Here is a 24979-nt window from a genome sequence, read left to right as displayed (position 1 = left end):
TAATAATGTGTAAAGGGATCTCTACTACTTTGTGCCAAAATATTCCTGAGGAAATAATCCTTTCATTTGAAAACAAATTATTAACTAGAGTTTATTTAAACTGAGATGATGAGGGCGCCTGGGTGGCTCAGTGGGTTAAGCCGCTGCCTTCAGCTCAGGTCATGATCTCAGGGTCTTGGAATCGAGTCCCGCATCGGGCTCTCTACTCAGCAGGGAGCCTGCTTCCCTCTCTCTCTGCCAGCCTCTCTGTCTACTTGTGAGCTCTCTCTGTCAAATAAATAAATAAAATCTTTAAAAAAAAATAAAAATAAATAAACTGAGATGATGAAAAGATAAGCCATGGATAGAAAAATGTATTTGTAAATCACACATCCAATAACAGATGTGCATCCAGAATATGTAAAGAACTCCCTAAATACAACAGGAATTGGCAAAAGACATGAACAGACATATTGCCAAAGAGATATAGAGATTTCAAGGAAGAATATGAGAGATGTTCAACATCTATTCAATTAGGAATTGAAGAGTGGTACTACATAAAAACAAACAAAACAAACAAACAACAACAAAACAAACCCCTTAATCTTCAAAAACCTAAAGGTAATAACTAAGAAAGACTGCAACATGGAGAAAAGAAAAGAACATTCTAAAAGAGGTTGGTTAAGGATATAGGGGATTTTGCAAATGACAGTGACTTCTAGAACACCCAGTCAAAAAGTTTCAGAAGTTGGGGAGAGTAGTGGAAGGAGAAGGGGAATTAATAGAGAGATCTGCAAAGTCTGACAAGTGAATGCCATACGCTGAGAGTATAAGAAAGAGAGAAGACCTTTAGGCTTTTCATGTTGATTGAGTTACACAAAGATAAAGGACATAAGGAATTTAGTTCCCATGGTTTCAAGATAGTGATGGCAACACTTTTTAGTATGAGAGGGGAAGGGAGAAAGGGTAATGGGGGAGACACTAAGAATTCTGGACTCACTCACTTCTTTTCTCCTGTCAATAGTGGAGTAGGGGTCACAGGACTCCCTTTGGATATCTTGTCAGTTTAGCCACTTTATCAATGAAAAAAAATTTTTAATTATACTTTGATTCTGGAGCAACTGGCTGGCTCCGTCAGAAGATCCTGCAACTCTTGATCTCGGGATTGTGAGTTCAAGCCCCATGTTGGGTATAGAGATCACTTGGAAAAATAAAATAAAATCTTTAAAAAGCAATTATACTTTACTTTGTTTATCACAGAGTTCTGTGAGGTAGGTTAAAAAAAGGATAGTGTTTACATTTATAACTTTGGTATATAGGTTAGAAGATCAATTTGAGATGATACTTCAGTGGCTCTTGCAATAATATGAATAAAAATACAAAGAACAGGTGTTAGCTCAATACATGCAGTCATTGTTCTGGTTAGAGAAATATAAACATACACACACACACACACACACACATACACACACATACACATATATACATACATGAAAATACATATATACTTTTTTTTACAAAGACAAAGACTTTTTTACAAAAAGACTTTTTAAAGTCTTTTTAAAACAAAGAACTGATTTAATACTACTAAATTTTAGGAGCACCTGGGTGGCTCAGTGGGTTAAGCCTCTGCCTTCAGCTCAGGTCATGATCCCAGGGTCCTGGGATCGAGCCCAGCATCAGGCTCTCTGCCCAGCAGGGAGTCTGCTCCCCCCACCCCACCCCACCCCCGCCTCTCTCTGCCTGCCTCTCTGCCTACTTGTGATCTTTGTCTCTCAAATAATTTTTTTTTAAAAATACTACTAAATTTTAAATATTAACAAATTAAGGAATATATCCTTATGCAAAAAAATAATAAATCTCTCAATGAAAAATACACACAGAGAGAAATAGCCCTCCCTTTTATTTCTTAACTTGTAATTCCCATTTCTGATTTCCATTTCAGCCCTAGTAAAGACTGCTATAATCAGTTTCTCCTCCTTACATCTTTCTCCACTGTACCCAAGGGACTGAGAATTAGGCCATTAATAATCCCTGGCTTATTTCTCATCATAAATGCTTAAACCTCTCCATTATGTTTTAATAACATACAATAAACACCTATGAACCCACCATCCAAGATGAGAGGTAAAACATTATTCCATTTATTTTTATAGATTCATATATCCTAAACCCTGTCACTTACCCACTACCAGATAGCCATTCTCCTAAATTTTGTGTTCCTCACTCCTGCAGACATATACACCCAAAGTTGTATTTTTGCTTTTCACATTTTAAAACTAGAGTTTTGATTAGTTCATTGACAGGTTGTTGCTATTAAATATAAAGTTATATAAATTCACTTGACCTCAAATTAGATTCTTTCCATGTTACACAAGTAAAAATAATGGAAATTCTAAAATCTTCCCAAAGTAAACTCACATATACATAAAAACTATGAGGCACAATTACAGCAACAGGAGGGAAATTTTCAGTGAAACCTGGGTTAAATAGTAGGTGCCAAGAAGATTTTTCAAGTGATAACAAATGAGGTTCAATTCTCTTGTTTTTAGACTAAAAGCATCACAAGCAAAGGAAAAAAAAAAAAAAAAAAGATGCCATTCTCTGAAAGCCAAGAATCACAGTAGTCCCTTGGTGACAGTAAAAGAGGAAGGAAAGTTTAAGCTTCCTTTACCTATTCATGAGATCAAAAGAAATAAAAGAAATAAAGGAATCCCTTGGCATTTTTATCATTTTCTTTTGGTACTACATCTAGCACCAGAGAGAAGAAAGTACAATTAAGACTACAATACCTCTAAAAATTCTTGTATAATACCTGCAACTTTTAAAGGATCTGAAATTCAAGGTCTCTAAAGATACACTAAATTTAATGCTGCAAATAAAATCCAAATCCAATTTATTTCTTTGCTTTGTTCACAAAAATTCATATGGAGCTTTGAGCACATACTAGGTGCTGTTCTAAACAATCTTAAGAAAAATTACCCAAAACTTAGAATTTCTCCCTCTCCCTCTGCCCCTCCCTCTCAAAAAAGCTTAAAAATAAAAATAAGTAAGTAAATAAATTTTTAAAAAATTTTTAAAAAGAGGCACCTGGGTGGCTTAGTTAGTTAAGCATCAGACTCTTGATTTTGGCTCAGGTTATGATCTCAGGGTCCTGAGGTCAAGCCGCAAGTCAGGCTCCACACTAGGCATGAAGCCTGCTTAAGATTCTCTCTCCCTGTGCCCCTCCCCCTTCCCTCTCTAAAAAAATTAGGAAGGAAGGAAGGAAGGAAGGAAGGAAGGAATTAAAGAAGCAAAATGCTGAATTTCCACATCTAGCCATAATGAAGTAACAGGGAGTAAATTTATCCTCCTCCTACAGATAAAATGTATGAAAAGACATTTTCCAGACATTGAACAATAGGAAGCATGGGCCAGTAATCCTTGAGACAAGAGAGTCCTATGAATGCCCCAACATATTTCTCCTTTATTTAGAAACTCCCAATAGCTGCTTTTACACTATGATGGCTGAGATGAATAGTCATGACAGATACTATATGGCCCACAAGTCTAAAATATTTCCTATCTAGCCCTTTAGGATAAGATTCACACACCCCTGCCTTATAATAAATGCTGCTCCAAACATACCAAACAAAAAGTCAAGTAATTTAAGTCCCAGAACAAAACAAAATCTTGCCATTTGCAAGGACTTGGATGGGAACTAGAGGGTATTATGCTAAGCGAAGTAAGTCAATCAGAGAAAGACAATTATCATATGATCTCTCTGATATGAGGAATTTGAGAGGCAGGGCAGGGCTCGTGGGGGGGTGGGGAGGGAGGGAAAAATGAAACAAGATGGGACCAGGGAGGGAGACAAACCATAAGAGACTCTTAATCTCATGAAACAAACTGAGGGTTGCTAGGGTGTGTGGGGCGGGGGAGGGATAGGGTGGCTGGGTTATGGACATTGGGGAGGGTATGTGCTATGGTAAGTGCTGTGAAATTTTGTATAAGCCTGATGATTCACACACCTGTACCCCTGAGGCAAATAATACATTATATGTTAATAAAAATAAATAGAAAGTGAAAAGTCCCAGAACAAAGTGCCAAAATATTTATAGGAATACAAAATACCAGCCCTGAGCAACATAAAATTCATAATGTGTGGCATCCAAACAAATATTTCAAGACATGCAAATAAGCAAAAAAAAAATGACCCATAGCAAGGAGATAAACAGAATAAACTGATATTTAAACTGCTATGAGAAACATACTCTATACAAGAAAGTATCCGAAAGTGTTAGCATGCTAAAAACACATGGGGGATCTCTCTATACAGATAAACGCACACTTCTAAAAATGAAAAATGCAGCATCTGAGGTGAAAAATACACTGGATAAGCTAACAATATATTAGATACTTGAGGGCAAAAGAGGAAAATGAAGAAACAGCAGTAGAAACTACTAGAAACAAAAAAGGAGAGAAAAGACTGAAAAAAATGAACAGAGCCTCGGTGAGCTGTGAAACAGCATGAAGTGGGCTAAAACAGAGAAGACAAAGAAAACATATTTGAACATGCTCTGGGAAAGATGCTGCTAGAGAATAAGACAAGTCATTGGCTGGCAAAAAAAATATCTGAAAAAACTTACGAGAGATATATGTATCTCACATATGATGTATATATATGATAAAGGGCTATTATCTAAAATATACAAAGAACACTTAGAACTTAACAATAAGGAAATAAACAACTTGGGCTAAAGACCTGACAGATACCTTACCAAAGAAGAATACAGACAGCCAATAAGCATATGAAAAGATGTTGCTCCACATCATATGTTATTAGGGAAAAACAAAGTAAAATGAGATACCATTACACAGCTAGCAGAATGGCTAAAACCCAAAACACTGACAACATCAAACACTAACAAGAATGTACAGCAATCCACATATATTCAGGAAACATATGGGAACTCTCCATACTTTCCATTTAATCTTTCTGTAAATCTAAAATTGCTCTTAAAAAATAAAATCTAGGGATAGGCAGACATAGAGAGATAGATAAAGTCTAAGGGCACCTGGCTGGCTCAGTCAGTAGAGCCTGCAATCCTTGAACTTGGGGTCATGAGTTCGAGCCCCATGTTGGGTGTGGAGCCTACTTAAGAAAAAATAAAATAAAACTTTAATTTAATTTAATTTAAAAATAAAATATATGGGGCACATGGGTGGCTTAGTCAGTTGAGCACCCAACTCTTGGTTTTGGCTCAGGTCGTGATGTTGTAGGTTATGGGACTGGGCCCTGGGTCAGAGACCATGCTCAGCAGGAAATCTGCTTAAAGATGCTCTCCCTCTGTCCCTCTCCCTACTCCCTACTCACACACACACACACACACATACACATTCACTCTCTCTCTTAAATAAGTAAATAAATCCTAAATATATATGTATATATATTCTATTTTTAACATTTAAATAAATAACCAAAATTTTTCATAAATCCACTGTTTTTGAGAAACCACCATACCACTTTTCACAGTGGCTTCAGTATTTAGTGGTTATGCTTAAATATATGGGTTTCAATTTTTCCATATCTTCATCAACACTTGTTATGTTTTGTTTTATTTTTTTTAATAAGAGCCATCCCAATGGATATGAAGTGGTATCTTATCATGTGTTGCTTTTTTTTTTTTAATATTTTATTTATTTACTTGAAAGAGAGAGAGACACAGACAGAGAATGAGCAGAGGTTTGGAAGGAGAGGAAAAGAGAGAAGCAGACTCCCTGCTGAGCCGGGAGCTTTACATAAGGCTCAATCCCAGGACCCTGAGATCTTGACCTGAGCCAAGGCAGACACTAGATTAACTAAGCCACCCAGCCATCCCTCATCATGGTTTTGATGTGCATTTCCCTAATGATGATGTCAAGCATCTTTTCATGTGCTTATGAACCATTTTTACATCTTCTTTGGAGAAGTATCTATTCAAGTGACCATTTTTGTTTTTATTTAAAAATGTGATCATTTTTAAATAAAGTTTTTTATTGTTTTAAGATTGTTATAGAATATGTGAAATGGTATATTACTTGAAGGTAGGCTGCGATGAGTCAAAGATACATACTACAAATCCTAAAAATCCAATAAAACAAAACAAAGGTTCATAATAGACACAATAAAGGAGGAGGTAACGTGGAGTTATAAAAATAGCCCAAAAGAAGACAGAGAAGTAGCAAAAGGTAATAGTGAGCACATAGGAAAAAAAGAAAACAGTGAAATAACAGACAAATCAGTTCCCATTAACACACACATTAAATGTAAATGGTTTAAAGACATAATTAAAAGATAATGAAATATTAGATAAAAAAGCAAGACCCAATTATATGCTGCCCACATAAGTGCATTTTACATATAAAGAAAACCTAACATTAAAAAGTAAAAAAAATCACAAAAAAATTTATCATGTCAACACAAGTCTAAAGAAAGCAACAATGTCTAAAATAATAACAGAAAAAGAAGGTTTCTGGGCAAGGAACATTACCAGGGATTTCAGTAACAACTGATCTATTGACAAAGAGGACTTTATCATCCTAAACATTTTTGCTCTCAATAACAGAATGGCAAAATACACAATAAAATCAGAAGAGTAACAATTATTATGGAAGATTTCAACAACCCTTTCTCCATAACTGACAGAATATGCAGAAAGACAACTCATAAGAATAGAGATGAATGAAACAAGATAGGCCATATTTTGGGCCATAACACAACTCTGGAAACACTTAACAGATTTGGAATCATATAAACTATGTCTTCTCATGACAATGGGATTAAACTAGAAATTAGTAACAGAAAGACATCAGGAAATCTCTCAAATTTAAAAACAAAACAACATCCTTTTAAATAATCCATATGTCAGGGACAAAAATCACAGGGTAACCTAGAAAATGTGTTGAACTGGAAGAAAGAGGAAGAACAACAATCACAAACTATTTTTTTAAAACTGAGCAAATGGGAAATTAAAAATGAATTTTAAAATTAAAATGTAAAAATTTTTGAATATTAAAAATGTTTGTTCTTGAAAAGCCTGAATGTACCCTCTATAGGAAGATGTTGCTATTGGGGGAGGATATGCATGGGTGGGGTATAAGAGAAATATCTACCTTCTGCTCCATTTTACTGTGAACCTAAATATACTCTAAAAAGTAGCCTATTTCTAAAAATCCATTAAGCCAACTCACATAAAGGGACAAAATTTTTGTATATATTTTACATATACCTAAAAAAGCACTTGTCATCTAAACTATATACAGTATTCTTACAACTAAATAATAAAACAATACTCTTATGGCAATGAATTTCAACAGTTATACAAAAACAATGAAATGGCAAATATGCACAAGAAAGATCAGTATCATTAATCATTAGGGTAATGGAACATTGTTGGTGGGAATGCAAAACAGTATAGCCACCTTGGAAAACAGCTGGGCAGTTTCTTGCAAAGGTAAACCTACACTTATTATATGACCTAGAAATCTCACTCCCAAATCCTCACCTAAGAGAAATTAAAACATATATCTCCAAGCAACTATTCACAGAAGCTTTATGCATGAGGGAAAACTGAAAACAACACAAATGTCCATTCACTGGTGAAAGGAAAAACAAACTACAGTATATCTGGATAATGGAATACTACTCAGACTTAAAAAAAAAAAAAAAAGAAATGAACAAGTGAAACACACAACACAGATGCTTCTCAAAAGCATTATGTGAAATGAAAGAAGCCAAGCACTATAAATGTTACATATTCCATTTCTTCAAACTCTAGAAAGGCAGAAACAACAGTGACATGAATTATATCAGTCATTGCTGGTGTTCCAGGTGTGGGGTGGTAAGGCACACAGGGTGACTTTTGTTGTAAACAACTTCATTAAAATATAAGTCACATAAATAGTTTTCACCAGTTTAATGTATACAATTCAATGGTTTCTAGCATATTTATAGAGCTGTGCAACCATCACCACAATTAACTATAGAACATTTTCATCACCTCAAAAAAGAAATCCTGTGTACATTAGCAGTCATTCCCAAAACTTTCATAGTCTCTCAACTGTTGGCAACCACTAATGTGCTTTATGTCTCTACGGATTTGCCTATTCTGGATATTTTGTATGAATGGAATCAACAACTTATGGCCTTTTGCAGCTGTTTTCTTTTATTTAGTGAGACGTTTCCATGGTTCCTGTTGTAGCATTTATCACAACTTCATTTATTCATGACCAAGTAATATTCCATTGTATGGTTATACCACATTTTCTTTATTAGTTAATAGACATTTGGGTTGTTTCCACTTTTTGGCTACTATGAATAGCACTGCTATAAATATCCACATACAAGTTTCTGTGTAGACTTATGTTTTCCTTTTTATTGGTTACATGCCTAGGATTAGAATGGCTGGGTCAATGGTAACTACATATTTAATATTTTAAGGAATTGCCAAGCTGTTTTCCAGTGATTGTACTATCTTAATATTCTCATAAATAACATATGAGAGCTCCAATTAGTCCACATCCTCACCAACATTTGTTATTCTCTCTTTGTACACAGCCATTTTAGTGGGTATGAGTCAGAAAAAGGGACTTTTACAGGGATAGAAATACTCTGTATTTTGATTGTGGTGATAGTTACATAATTGCACCCATCTGACAAAACTCAAATTATATACCTAAAATTCATGAGTTTTGTTATATGTAAATTATTTCTCAAAAAAGATGAATATTCTGGGGTGCCTGGGTGGCTTAGTTGGTTAAGTGTCTGACTCTTGGTTTCGGCTCAGGTCATGATCTCAGAGTCGTGAGATCCAGTCCCCTGTCAGGCTCTGCACCCAGCACACAGTCTGCTCAAGATTCTCTCTCTCTTTTCCCCTTTCCCTCTGCCCCTTCTCTGGCTCACTCTCTCTAAATAAATAAATAGGGGCATGTGGGTGACTCAGTCGATTAAGCATTTGCCTTCAGCTCTGGTCACGATCCCCAGGGTCCTGGGATGGAGCCCCGTTGTCAGGCTCTCCCGGTTCAGTGAGGAGTCTGCTTCTACCTACCTCTCCCTCTGCCCCTCCTGGCTCATGCTCTCTTTCACATGCACTCTCTCTCTAATAAATAAATGAAAGCTCTTAAAAATGAATAAATAAATATTTAAAAGAAACAAATTTTTAAAGGCTTACTCTATAATAACTTTACTTAGAAAATTATGAGTTTTCACACCTAGGAAGGTGTTACGATAAATGAACACAGATTTCTAAGACCACAGCTTGTCCAATTCACTAAGACAACCACTTCTTCTTTACAATTCTACAGTAGAAAGCATTTAAGCTATACTGATAATCATCAGCATCTCCATTACAAGTCTGTTTATTTGGGTCAGAATCATTAAGCTCACATGTAATTTAGTTGCTTCGTGTTACACCTTTGCTTTTATCTGATTCGAGATATCCGTCACTAACCCTTTTGATGTACTTTTAGTAGTTTATACCAAGTCCTATAAAAGGGAACCAACATTTCTTTTCAGCGGTTGATTTAATTTAAGGTGAATGTAACTTGAATAGACTACAGCTGTTTCTGCAACATACTCTGTCCTGACAGCTTAAAATTTTAAATGTAGTTATGTTGGATAATGGCTTTTCTATACATTGGTGCCCATGCTGACTATTTGAATCGCTCTTCACCCTTAGACTAAACAACCAAGGACTGCAAATATAATGAAGACACTAAGACAACTGAAGATACTTTAGACTTTCAAAATGTAAGAAAATACAGAGAAACAGAGCTACTTTTTACATATTTCAATGGATAGGCAACAGTTTGATTTCTTTAGTCAGAGACGTAGCCTAGAAACACCTGGATTTGGTAAATGTGTTTCTCTGTAATCATGGAGACAGTGAGGCTTAATGATTAAGAGGCCAATCTTTTTTTTTTTTAATAAATTTTATTTTTTTTTAAACATATAATATATTTTTATCCCCAGGGGTACAGGTCTGTGAATCGCCAGGTTTACACATTTCACAGCACTCACCATAGCACATACCCTCCCCAATGTCCATAACCCCACCCCCATCTCCCAACCCCCCTCCCCCCAGCAACCCTCAGTTTGTTTTGTGAGATTAAGAGTCACTTATGGTTTGTCTCCCTCCCAATCCCAACTTGTCTCATTTACTCTTCTCCTACCCCATTAACCCCCCATGTTGCATCTCCTCTCCCTCATATGAGGGAGATCATATGATAATTGTCTTTCTCTGATTGACTTACTTCGCTAAGCATGATACCCTCTAGTTCCATCCACGTCGTGGCAAATGGCAAGATTTCATTTCTTTTGATAAGAGGCCAATCTTTAAGTTTAAATTTCAGTTCTACCACCTACCACAACTGAACATCTTTATACCAGCCAATTACCCTCTTTCAGCTTTAAGTCTCCTTACCTATCAAACCAGGTAATGGTACTCACCTTTGCAGACTAGCAGTAAAGAGATGATAATGTATATAATCAACCTAGAATTTCATCTGAAAAATATCAAGCATTATTATTCACTTAATTTATAAATTTAGTTCCTTTCTTTTCTGTTCAGTACACTTCCCTCTCTCTACAGCCCTCATAGAAAAGCCCTTAATTACAAAGTTCAAATGGGTATAAACTTGGGTATAAACTGAGAATACTCTCAGATCAGGGTCTCAAATTCAACAGCATGACATCACAAAACTAAAAAAGTAAAAAAGTAACACTTATAAAACAGGTATTCTTTCCTGGAAACACTGTTTCTCCAACCAAAAACATTAAAGAAATTGAAGAGGAACAGAACATATGTTTCCATAATTTACCTAAATCACAGGCTTAGCAAAATTTTATAAAAACCTAAACAATTCCAAGTAGTAAAAGCCCCAATGATAAAGACGAGGTGTTATTAAAAAAAAAAGAAAAAAGAAAAAAAAAAACAGAAGGCCAACTGAGAGTAATTAGAGCAGAAAACATTAGGGAGGCCCTAAATCTCATAGTTTGGCAATTTAAAATGTCAATAAGCCTGTTTCCTCTTTGCAAAATACTGGTGATGACTGTAAGCAAATGTCAGTTGGCCTACTTTTGGAAGGCTGCTGGTGTCTTGGTTGAACAGACTGTGTGTGTGTGTGTGTGTGTGTGTGTGTGTGTGTGTGTGTGTGTGTTTACAGGATTTACTTGTTTAACATTAGAACTTTATAGGGAAAAAATTATAGCAAACCCTTCTGGACAAATTAATCAAAATCTCTGAATTCACACAGCAGAAAAATCAAACAGCTCTTCTTTGAATGTGATAAAAAACACATGTACATCATTTGAAAAGGATGAAACTGGTATTATGAAAAATAATGAAAACTGGACACCTAAAAGTGTGTGACAGTTTACAAAAATAAGCAAAAGGAAAAAAGTTTAACAACTCTAGGATTATTCTGCTCATGTTTGTTTCTAGAAAAATAACTTCAGCCATTCATAGTATAAAAAAACAGCAACAACTAGTATTTCTGACTGCATGGGTGGGCTGTTTATAATATTACAAGTTTCAGAAAACTTTGCATTTTCACTCCAGTAGGAAAAAACAGGTTGTATCTTAGGGGTTTTCTTAAACCTTTAAATATTTTGAGACATGGAATTGTAAATTCCTTATTTAGCAGGATGATAAATAACAGTACCTTTCCAACAATAAGTAATAATGAAATAATCTAGAAGAAATAAGCCATGTTAGCTACTTGCTTGGTATTGTGGATGAGTAGCAGAAATTAGGCTCAGAGACATTTAGGAAACTTTATATCCAGAGTCCTATTCTCAGAAAAAGATCCTAGCTTATAAGAATTAGTTCTAAGACATTCTCATATGAAGAAAATTCAGGTACTTGGTACACTGGACTCCTAAGGATAATGAATAAGATCAAAAAGGCATTTCTAAGAAATCTGATTCAAGTCTGAGACCAAAATAATCGTCTTTCTCCATAAAATAAGGAAACAGCACATACAAGGCTAATGTAACTCCTGAGTTAAAAGCTCTATTAGAGATTAAAAAATAGCGTTATTCATTTGGTCACTGATAAATGACAAAAATACTTTATACAAAAGCAGAGTTCTGGTTTCTCTTTTGTCAAATACAGAATAAATTCATTTTGGGTCACTACTCATATTCCATATAATCAAGCAAGGCATTGCATAGGATGAGATGATTAGTAAATACTGTTCCTGTGATTCCAAAGAAACACATTACAGTATGGGAAAGACCATAATAAAGGAGAAATTTCCAAAAAGAATCATGAAACTCAGAGGTTGGGAAGGAAAAATCAAGAAAATATAAAAAGAAAACAAATAACAAAAAAATTAAATTCAAGGATAGTCATGATTTAAAATTAGACATGGTTATAAAACATGCAAAAATATGCAAAGATTTTCTTTGAAACTAAAGACATATAACAAAAAATCTGATAGATTTCACCAAATAACTTGACAATCACAAACTATAAATGAAGTATTTAGGATACATATCCATAATAATATACCATTAATAATAAAAAGTTCAATCAGTAAGAGCAAAGAGTACAAACAAGCATGGTATTAATTAGAATAAACAGCAAAAACATGAAGAATTTCCATTCTCCCTAGCATTCAAAGATCAAAAAATTACAAATGAAGATGATTTTCCTCCATCAGATATGCAAAGACTAAAAAGATTCATAATAGCCAGTAGAGGACAGACTTGGAGAAAAAGGGAATTTTCTTGTACAGATGTCAGTACACTCTCTCTGAGAAGCAACTTTACATGTATCAAAATTTTACATGTATATATTCTTTGACCCAGTAATTCCCTAAGAATTGTCCTAAGAAAATAATTCCTTCTATTTTTTAAAATATACACATGTACAAGTACATAAAAACATAACTTGTTACAGGGGAAAGTTTAATATAAATGTTTATATAAAGGAATGACACACATACCCAAAGCCAATACATGCAACACATGTAAAGAACTTGAATCAGGCCCTGGACATAATACTACAAGTTAATTTCATGCATGTTAAGGGGAAAAGGCAGGAAATGTATACTCTAAGCTGTAAATACATGCTCAGTGTCCGGAGAAAGCAAGAAAGGGAAAGAAAGAGATAACCTAGGTTTATCTCTGATAACACAGAATCAAGTGAATTTTCACTTTCTACTTTTAGTATTCCTTAAATTTTTATAATAAATATTTTAACTGGTTAGAATTATAGGATCTTTATTTTATATGATCTTTAAGAAATTAAAAACATATTAAAGTGAAAGTGTTTTCTGATCCCACTCCTTGGAAATAGCCATTACGAGCACAAAGTTTATAATCATATAAAATTTTTAACTTGTACATTAACACATACATATTAATATGTGTTATTTCACATGTGAGGTACTGAGATACTAAAAACCACAATGGCTACTGAGAGTAATGAATACAAAGAATTCGCTTTACTTGAAATAAGTTCTAGAAAGATTTGAAGGATAATAAATAAGTTTTTATCTGATATAAGAATACCAATTGATTGGTCATTGTTTTCGGAAGCACTGTCCTAAAAAATTCTAAAAAAAGGTACAGGTTCATCAAGAAAGTAACCAATTATTGATAGTGACCATTAAGAAGTAGGAAAGCGGGACGCCTGGGTGGCTCAGTTGGTTAAGTGGCTGCCTTCGGCTCAGGTCATGATCCCAGTGTGCTGGGATCGAGTCCTACATCGGGCTCCTTGCTCGGCAGGGAACCTGCTTCTCCCTCTGTCTCTGTCTGCCTGTGCTCACTCTCTCTCTCTCTGTCCCTGACAAATAAATAAATAAAATCTTTAAATAAATAAATAAATAAATAAGAAGTAGGAAAGCTAAACTATGCTGATATAAGCAAATGCCCATTTATACTATATTTAATGATAATCTTCTGTGGAATAAGATGCCATCATATCCTTCATATCTTCACTTTTAATTAAAGGACAAAACTTTCCACAGAAATACCTACAGAGGAGCACCTGAGTGGCTCAGTCGGTTAAGCATCTGCCTTCAGTTCAGGTCATGATACCAGGGTCCTGGGATTGAGCCCCATGTCAGACTCACTGTTCAGCGGGGAGTCTGCTTTTCCCTCTCCCTCTGCCAACTCCCCTTGCTTGTGCTCTCTCTCTCTCAAATAAATAAATAAAATCTAGGAAGGAAGGAAGGAAGGAAGGAAGGAAGGAAGGAAGGAAGGAAAGAAAAGAAAAGAAAAAAGAAATACCTACAGAAAGGGAACTTGCTTTTCTCCTGGTAATAATTTTCAAGAGATTACACCATTCAGCAACTTTCAACAAATATTTATTAACACCTTATATCAAGTACTTGGTGAGGCACTAAAGATATGAAGACAGACTATAAACCTAGCAAGAGGTATGGGGCCCTCAGCTGGCTGTTGGTGTGACTCTTTGTCTCAGGGTTGCTAGTTTGAGTCCCACATTGGGTGTAGTGATTAATTAAAAATAATAAAATCTTTTTTAAAAAATCTAGTGAGAGGTAAATGAGGAACTAAAAACAAAAACAAACAAACAAAACACAGTAAGTCCTGGGGGGCCTGGGTGGTAGAGTGGATTGAGCATCCAACTCTTGGTTTCACCTCAGTTGGGTTGTGATCTCAAGGTCATGAGATCAAGCTCTGCATTGAGCCCCACATCAGCTCCATGGTCTATGTAGAGTTTGCTTGGGATTCTCTCTCCCTCTCCTTCTTCCCCTTCTCCCTGCACATATGCATTCTATCTCTCTCCCTCTAAAATAAATAAATCTTTAAAAAGAAAAAAAAAAAAGTAAGTCCTATGAGAGCACATACTATTAATATTGACTATGGAGCAAAAAGGTTAGATGGACATGAGAGTTCTAGAAAAATAAATAGCAATGAAATGACCTTTAAGAGAATGGATCATTTAAGGAAATGAAAGAAGTACAGTTAAATTATCAGAGAGTACTATTAGGGCAAGGAAGGGGAAGATGGGGAGCGCTGGTTAAGGATGACTGAAAATGATGCTGGGAAAACACACAGTGAGGGTATCAGTTCACAAAAGATCTAATGAACCTGGTATGCAAAAGCTATACTAAATTTACTTACTAATTTTAACAATTTATAGATTCTTTTGTATTTTCCATAAACACAATCAAATTACCAGTGAATAAAGACAATTTTACATCTTTCATTCTAATATTTACACCTTTTATTTCTTTTTCTTGCCTTATTGTAATGACTAGGACGTGCATTCAAAGATAAATAGAAGTTATGGTAGAAGTCATCCCAAACTCAACAGTAAAGTATTTAATATATCACTACTGAGTATGATGTTAGTAGATTTTTTATAATCTTTATTATACTGAGAATATCTCTTTCTATCCTAATTTGCTGAAAGTTTTTTTTAACATCTTATTTCTTTAGAGAGGACAAGTGAACGGGGGGTAAGGGTAGATGGAGAGAGAGAATCTCAAGCAGACTCTGTGATGAGCAAGGAGCCCAATGTGGGGCTCAATCTCACAACCCCAAGCTCATGACCTGAGCTGAAATCAAGAGTCAGACACTTAACCAACTGAGCCACCCAGGCACCCTGCTGAAAGGTTTTTTTAGTCATATATGGCTACTGAATTTTATCAAAGGTGTTCTCCACTTACAGTAAGATGGTCATATAGATTTTCTTCCTTCTATTAATGTGAATTATACTGATTGAATTTCAAACATTAACCAGCCTTGTATTTCTGAAATATCCTTTATTGGTTGTGATATATAATTCTTTTTATGTGTCACTGGATTCTATTGGTAATATTTATATGTAAATTACACCAAGAAAGAAAGAAAAGAGAGAGCAGAGAGAGAGGAAGAGGAGGTGCAGGCTGAGAGAGACCGAGGTGTTACGTATGAGAAGGTAAGATTAAGAAAAACATGATAGTAGAAAGAATTATTCAACAAAAGAATTAGTAATCCACATTGAGACAATCTCCCAAAAAGAACATGAAAGAAATTATTTTTCCAAATTAATCATTAATCATTCTAGGGGGTCTAAGAACCAAATAATAAAAGTACCAGAAAGAGAGAACAAAGAAAACTTAGAAGAAATCATCAAAAAATTAATTTAAGAAATTTTCTCAAAACTATACTACTTACATTCCCACCTTGAAGGCCCAGGACAATGTATGAACTAAGAAACAACAATGTAAAGTTTCAGAACACTAGGAACAAAGACCAACATTCTACTAACTCCCAGACAGGAAAAACAAGCCAGAGACAAAGAAAAAGGTATCAAAATGGCTTCCGACTCTTCAATCATAGCACTAGATCAATGCCTTCAAAATTCTCAAGTAACATCATTTACAAACAAGGATTTGTTACCCAGCCAAATTACCAAACAAGAATTAAGAAAGAATAAAGACATCTTTAGACAAAATTTACCACACATCCTTTTTTTTTTTTTTTAAGATTTTATTTATTTATTTGACAGACAGAGATCACAAGTAGGCAGAGAGGCAGGCAGAGAGAGAGGAGGAAGCAGGCTCCACGCGGAGCAGAGAGCCCGATGCGGGGCTTGATCCCAGGACCCTAGGATCATGACCTGAGCCGAAGGCAGCAGCTTAACCCACTGAGCCACCCAGGCGCCCCACCACACATCCTTTTTCAGGAAGCTACTAAAAGACTTACTCCACCAAAATGATCACACAAAGGAAAATGGACAAGAGAGGGATGAGGTGTTCTATTTCCCATTACAAATTTTATGTGATCAGTCACATGTCGGACTTCAGTAAAAACAAATCCAAAAAATTAATCAAATACAACAAAAGTGACACATAGGTAACCTGTGGATAAGAAAACCCTTAGCTATGTGAAACTGTATTTCAAATCTAATATTATATGTTTAGAAATATAGTAGAGAGATAAATCTTTTTTTTAATTAGATGAAATAAATTATATATACTCAAATCTGACTAGCAATATTAACTTTTATAGCTTTATACTCTCTCATGAAGTATTTCTGTCCAAAATAAAGGCTAAGAAAAGTTGAACATTAATAACTGGCATAAACAAAAGAGCTTCATAAATGAACTGAAGAGAGAAAAATCTGTGTCTGTGAATTACATACAAAAGAAACAAAGATATAGCAAAGTCTTTTAATAATAACATTGTTCTTGAGTCCAACCATCCAAAGAGAAAGCTGGCTATTCTATAAACCTTCTGGGAAAAGATGTTCCACAATCTTCCTCGTCAAAGGATTTCACCAAAACTCAAATGCAACAAAAAAACAGAGCAAGAGAGAGAGAGAGAGAGAGCAAAGAAGAGACCACTGAACTCTGGGTATACCATATTGTCCAATAACAAGGACAAAAGTCTCTACATGACTGCAGGATGTTACTGCCTTGTTACGTTCACCCTTCCATTTCAATTAAGCAGACTCAGCCACTAAAATAATCCCTGACATTGCTTATGCATATGCTTAATGCATAATGCACATGGTAGCAAGTTTTAAAACACAGCATTCTTACCAGTTTAGAGAATTAACTGCTCAATGAAGTATTATAAGGAAGATTACTCAACTTCTGGGAAAACTTTCAAGTTTAATAGAATTAAAATATTTTAACATCCTCTTTTTTAAAAGATTTTAAAGTATGCAAATAAGATTTAATTGACTGTGTTTTTATTGCTCGTGCAAAAATATGACTGAGTGAACAGAGGCAAGTTCATGAGAAAACACAACAGAAATCTCAGATCATTAAAGTGCCAGGAGTTATTCAGGCACCCAACTACCAGGTGTCATTTAAACATGTATTTGATTAAAAAAAATAATAAAAACAAATCATACATAATATCTAAATACAACATTTAAGCATTAAGAAGTATTACTTTTTAAAGCAGAGATGGAAGGTCAGAAGCCCGAAACTGTACTTCTGACATAGCTGGAAATGCAGACAGCAGACTCATCTACAAGCGAGATAATGGTGAAAACCAACCTCTCCAAGGCAGTAAGAATAACTAAGAAGAGCAAAGACATGAGAACAACAGAGACTTGGGGAATACCCACAGAAGAAAGCTAAGCCAGACACGTAACAAAAGCAGCACAGTCAACAAGGAAGGGATCTGGGAAGAGTAATGCCATGCAAACCAAGTGAGAAGAGGGCTTCAAGACAGAGCCAGCAAAGTCAGAGGCTAAATCGAGATCAAAGTGGTTGAAGATAAGTCAAAACCACAGTAGAATGTGAATGGCCATATTGAATTGGTTAAGATTACCTATTTCCATCTCAACTGACGAACAGGAGTTTATCTTGTGAGGAGGAAGGGAAGGGGATGGGCACTTGGAGGAAAATAGACTTTAGTTATCATTCTTGCTGTCTGTAGTCCAAGACCAATAAAAGAGAAACTCCTGAATGATTTGTTCTTTCTTAAGGGCTCCACTCACCAAACTGCGGAGCAGGCAAGATTCTAGCCGCTCGAATGGGGCCATGTCGAACAGAAAAGAGCTCCTGTGCTTCCCCACTGATCTGCATGAGAAGACAAAAAATTTCAGTAAATGAAAATGCAGGTCAGAACATGATTAAAAGAAAACAAGATCTCCTAAATTTTATTACAATTTTTTATCTGAAATGTAATATGTGCACACATGCACACAAATACACACATTTATGGTTGTTCACACACATTAGGTATATTCATGTTTAAATTACCACAAATATTTTGAGAAAATGAAGAGATTTTTATTTCCTTACACTTGACATAAATAGGAAAATGAATGATCTGTTCTTGAAGTCTGTAATTCTTATCTTTAATAAACTACTATAAGTCTATTCAGTTCCTGTACGATTGATTGCCTCTCATTTTACAGCAAAGCAGTTACTATTTTTTAAATCAGTACAAAGTTTTCCATGTAAGAAAAAGGTAAATATTATTAGTATTCTGAAAAGCAGAACTTAAATGTGGTAATAACTTTTGTAAATATGTTGTAAATGAGAAAAAGCAAAACAAATTGCAAAGAACACTGTAATAAATGTCCTGCAACTACTTACCTGTTAAGCACCTTGAATAAATCATTTAACTTATATATACCTATATTTTTAAAAATATATTTTGGATGAAAATTGTATGTATTTAAGGTGTACAACATGATGATTTAATATACATACATGATAAAATGATCACTGCAGCCATCTCCTCAGTTACCTTGTTTGTATGATGAGAGCACCGGTTTTCCAGTATTCAGTACAGTGTTACTAACTACAGTTATCGTGCATGAACATTAGATCCCTAGACTTACTCACGCTACGTAACTAACTCTTACCCTGTGACCAACATCTCCCCATTCCCCCCTCTCTCCTAAGCCCGTATTCGTTTGCATGTACAAACTGAAAAGGTAAAGGGGCTAAAGGACCTCAAAGATACTTGTAATTTTAATATTCTATGAATTACAAAAGTAATATGTAAGCACCTTTAAATGCCATCATTTTTATTATACACCTAGATCAAACACTGCATAAATGTCATATTGTTTTGAGCTGTACCGAAGTTATTCCTCAGATACAGAAAGTACAGCAGTCTATTAGCCCAAAGGAAAAAGAGATATGACAATGTATGTGTTGAGTGTGAAAACAATCGCTTTTCAAAACTAGCAGCTCAAGGAAACACTCTGTGGCTAATTAAAGTATTGAGCAGATTAAATTAGAATTAGTTAGGAAAGGCTTTCCAGACTGCTTTAAGTGGTAATGTAGTTCCCAATACATTTCCATATTTTTTTTCTTTTTAAGATTCAATTTATTTGCCAGAGACAGAGAGTACACAAGCAGGGGGAGCAGCAGGCAAAGGTAAAACCAGGCGCCCCACTGAGCAGAGAGCTCAGAGAGCAGAGTTGGATCATGACAGGAGCCAAAAGCAGACACCTAACCAGCTGAACCACCCAGGTGTCCCACATTTTCATAATTCTTAAGTGTTTGATGGCCTATGTGATATCAGACAGGGAAAATGGCAAAAGAGATAAAACCAGTTCTAAATACCCAAGAACTGACGACAAATGTAATAATGATAAACAGTCAACAGAGGAAACAGGCTGATAGTAGATTTTTAACAGACCTGCCAAACAAGCAGTTTAGAATATCCACAATGCATACAAGATAAATGGCTTCTAAAGCTTTCAATATTAAACTGTGTATCTGCAGCGCTGTCTTTAAGATTAAGTGCTTTTTCAGCTCTTCAGCTTGTCTCCTATCTGAATTTAAGAGCTGCAAACTATAAATATTTTGTTTCTTATAAATGTTGAATTATCAGGATACCTAAAGATACATCATATTCATTTTGCTTACAAAAATTATTTCAACTCATTCATGGGCCGCAGTGGCAAATCCCTTTGGAACACGTGGGATGCAGAAGATTTGAGGAATGCTAGGCTCTTCACACTAACTGTGCAACAACAGCACCACCTATCACCAATTAAACATACCAAAGCCATAAACTCAGGATAGCCGAAGATAAGAATGGAGCGCTCTACAAATTCCTTTGTGGATATTAATTTTCTACATGAAAAACGGGGCCATCAGATACTGTAGCTCTTAAGTCTACAGTTTACTATTAGAGAACAGAATTTAAAATCTAGAAGTCTTAAAAGGTCACTTTGTTCAAACTCCCACCCAGGGCAGTAACCATACATTCTCTGAAATCTAAAAATCATGATCTCTTTGAACTTGCACTGAAATTATAATTCAGAGCAATGAAAAACACTTCTCACTATAACAAATACAAATCATGGTATTCTGACACAGAATCTGCTCCGTACTTTATTGCCATATGCCACAGGTCTAGCATGTAGCTTTTGGTTTTATGAAATAAACCTTAAAGTTAAAAAAAAAAAAGTCTAATCATATTTAACTGAGCTATGTACTAAATTACACTAAATAATGAAGAATAAGGCAAGCTGTCTCGGCATTCTCACAATACGATAAACGTTTAACACTGGATTTAATACACAAGAGCTTACTCTGACATCGAAAAACATTTTGAAATTAGAGCACACCATGCTCCTCAGCATAACAGCTTTCAAAACAGACCTCTAAATGCTCTATTCTATTCCTAGCTTCTACTCTAAATCCCTCTTTAAATGTACAGCAACAGGTAAGAAAGAACATTAGGAATGATTACAAAATGCATCCTGCGTTTATTACCCATCCTTTATTACCTCTAAGTTAAATTCTAAAATCTTTAATTGTAACATAAGGATGAAGAAACATCCTATCACTATTTATTATAGATATTTGTGAATATGTTAAAATCAAGATTGTTAGAAGTCTAATTCTAAAGTATACTAAGGGAGTCGCAAATGTCAAACTTGGAGAGAACTCTCCCAACTGTGTGTGTAACTGCTATACTGGAATGCTATTTCAGAACAGAATTGCCAACAAAATATATAAAGACGTGACGTCTGCACATTTTAGAAAGAACACAAGATGGATAAGTCCTTACAGGCTCAGCTTTAGCTGCCGCTTTCAATTGCCTCTAGTAATTTCATACAGTATGTTCACTGGTAATTCTGCTCTCAAATAAATGAGTGTCAAAATTGATTAACTTTTTTAATGGTTTTCACAGTGATTTTTACATCTCTTAAAAAGAGCTAATTGAAAATGGCAAAAAATCTCAGAGATGAGGGTTTTATATATCCTGACAAGAATTACCAGGAGCTGTAAATTCATTTTTAATCCAACAATAATAAATACAAGGGCAGAACTACAAGAAGGAGTGTACCAAGCAATGTTCCAACTTCCTGGCAACGGTGGTAACTTGGGGAGAGGAGCAAACAGGGAGGAAACCTCTCCAAGAGTTCCTCATGGGTCTCTGCCTTTGTTCTTACTGGCATTTTAATTTCTGATGACAGACTTTTGTTGTTTGGAGCATAAACCGGACGTACCAGTTTGGAGGCACAATAAGGAGAACAAAGAATGATTTGTTCACACTGTAGGAAAAAAATCTTTTCCAACCATAGAAAATAGCTTTCGCATGGTGAAAATATGCAAATTACATACCAAACCAAAAAAGTTGGGGGGAGTACAAGTTTAGAATCTCACAGCTCAATCTACGGCAAAAGGAAATTATAACAGCCGAGACAATAATACACACAGAGAAAGGGCTATAAAAGTTGTGGGAGAGCTTTATAACTATCGTTAGAGAATTCTAAAAGCAAACGAAGGTCATCTAGCCCTCAGAACTAAACTTGTTTCTGAAATTGTGATGACTTTTCAAAGGTATCTGACTACAGAACAGAAAAGCCAATCAAATACCAACAACAGTAATAATAATGCTCGGGGCTCCTGGGTGACTCCGTGGGTTAAAGCCTCTGCCTTCGGCTCAGGTCATGATCCCAGGGTCCTGGGATCCAGCCCGGTATTGGGCTCTCTGCTTGGCAGGGAGCCTGCTTCCCTTCCTCTCTGTCTGCCTCTCTGCCTACTTGTGATCTCTGTCTGTCAAATAAATAATAAATAAAATATTTAAAAATAATAATAATAATAATGCTCTGTAATGACTAAGAATCAAGACAAGAGTACATATTTATACCCCCAACTCCCCTTTTAGATACTGGCCAAATTGGAGAACTGTGTCTGCAAGTTGATTCTTTTTAGCAAACTTTTGTTGAAAAATAACCAACACAGAAATAACACATAAATCATACATCTATGTACAGCTTAGTGAATTTTCTATGTCAATATACCTCTGTTACCAGCATAATCATCAAGAAACAGAACATGATACTCAGAAGGTTCCTCCACATACCTTCCCAGTCACAAACCCAACTCCAGAATAATCATAACCACTAATGCATTACACACAAGTTTTACTCATTCAATTTTATGCAGAATAACACAGTACGTACTCTTCTGCAAATGGCTTCTTGTGCACATTACATGTGTATGAAATTCATCCATATTGTTGCATATGATTGTACTTTTTTCTTTTTTTTTTAAGATTTTTATTTATTTACTTGATAGAGAGAGAGAGAGAGCACAACAAGGCAGAGCAGCAGACAGAGGGAGAGGGAGAAGCAGGCTCTCCTCGGAGCAGGGAGCCCAATGTGAGACTCGATCCCAGACCCCAGGATCATGACCTGGGTCAAAGGCAGCTGCCCAACCAACCGAGCCACCGAGGCATCCTTCTTTTTTTAATTGTACTTTTTTTTTATCCCTGTTGCTATACAGATTTCCACTGCATGAAAAATACTACAATTTATCCATTTTATCCTTGGTGGACTTCTGGGTTGTTTCTAGTTTTGGGCTCATAAGATGACAGAAGAAATTGCAAAAAACTTTCAAGTAAGAAAAAAAATTACTGTATGTCCTTTCAATGGATTACCAGGAGTGTCTAATGGGCTCTTTGGGGTTATTTGGTTCTATAGACATCTGCACCTTTCTTTTGAATGGGTTATTTTGCAATATTGTAAGTTACAGAAAACCAATAGTAACGTTACTGACTCTTGTCCGCAGAAATGCAAATGAATTTTGTCTGGAAGAGATACAATTGAATTGTCTCTATAAAAAAGATGATTCCAGGCAGTACATTTTAGTTTCAATAGTATATTAACCAAGTTTGCATCTCATAACAAGTTCATTTCAGTATTCCCCTAATTGCCTGAATCAGTTCTTAAGATTCTCCTTTGATCCAGCTCTAACAACTTGCCAAATAATACCTCATTTATTAATGAGTTAAATAAAATCTATGACGTGTCCATTTTATAGTTGTATGAGAGCCATGATTTTACCATTTTTAAAATAATGCTATAAAGAACACTGCTATGAATATTCTTGCACATTTTGTTTAGCGAACACACATATATATTTCTTCTGGGTATATGTCTACTAGGAGAATTGCTCCCATATGCATATGTGCATATTTTGTAGATTTCAACAAAATAGTTTTCTACAGTGACTGTACAAATTTACACTTCCACCAGCAATGTAAAAGAGTTCTACCTGCTCCATATCCTTACCAACGTTTTGTATCAGCCATTCTGGTGGGTGTTCAATGGGACCGTCATTGTGGTTTTAATCTGCATTTTCTTCAAGACTGAAGAGGTTGATCAAATGTCTTTTCATTTGCTTACTGGAATTCAGTAGTTATACTATTCCATGAATGACTGTTAAAGTATCCTGCCCACTACAGTTGCCTGATTCTAAGGGATTATGGATTTAAATCTATTTTGCACAGTGAATGAAATGCAGATCAGTCTCTTCTGAAAAGCAATGCTGCCTCAAACTAACTATATAAACAGTCTTTATTATAGTGACCCTCCGTCAAGGCAAATGACATAAGAATTTTGTCCTGAAGGACCCTCAATTTCTAGATGTATTTATGACAAACAGTTCAGAATATGAATGAGATTCAAGAACTCATTTCAAGAAAAAGACAGAACTTTTCATACTAATCTAATTCATATCTTAATTCCAAGTCCAGTAATGAGTAAACTTTCCCCCAAACTAAGATATGATAGTTTAGTTATACCAACATGATATCCATCTCTTGAAGTGGAAAATATTGATTTGTAAAAATTCATACAAATATTCAAAGCAAATTCAGTCTCTGTTTAAGATAGGAAACATATAAAAATTACTATGTATTTCCTTATAACTCAAGCAGTTCAAACAAAAGATAATGATTAGTTTTTTTCTTGATAAATACTTTCACAAGTTTTCACCTCTAAAATAAAAAAATTTAAAAGAGCTATTAATTTGCCTATTTTTTTTTTTCCCAAAATGGCTATGACATACATAGCAGATGATTTCCAGGCTAGAAATACAAACTGAGAACCAAGACACCAGACAAGAAAGACAACAGAAGAAAAAGTATTCCCTGTGTTTATCTCAAGCACAACCTGACTTTCAATCGAAAATATCTTTCATATCAGAGTGCTCCAAACTAGTAATGGCTTTCGTTCCCCCTGGGAAGTCTGAGCAAGCCAACAAGGGGGACCCTGAAGTTTTATTCTTTTCCCAAAATCAT

General features: G+C 35.2%; 1 protein-coding gene across 11 annotated transcripts in view; it reads right to left on the bottom strand.

Annotated features, from left to right (window-relative positions):
* BCAS3 (BCAS3 microtubule associated cell migration factor) overlaps positions 1 to 24979 on the bottom strand; it is a 584262-nt gene that overhangs the window by 511969 nt on the left and 47314 nt on the right. For all 11 annotated transcript variants that reach the window (XM_032871859.1, XM_032871862.1, XM_032871866.1 and 8 more), the window contains exon 6: positions 18414 to 18495. In XM_032871859.1, the coding sequence (XP_032727750.1) occupies positions 18414 to 18495 (82 nt within the window). The remainder of the gene's footprint in view (positions 1 to 18413; positions 18496 to 24979) is intronic.

The sequence above is a fragment of the Lontra canadensis genome, unplaced genomic scaffold, assembly GCF_010015895.1.
Source record: "Lontra canadensis isolate GAN:19392208 unplaced genomic scaffold, GSC_riverotter_1.0 scaffold43, whole genome shotgun sequence".
NCBI classification, from domain to species: domain Eukaryota; kingdom Metazoa; phylum Chordata; class Mammalia; order Carnivora; family Mustelidae; genus Lontra; species Lontra canadensis.
Note: the sequence above shows the minus strand (reverse complement) of the source record. Positions and strands in the feature narration are given on the sequence as shown.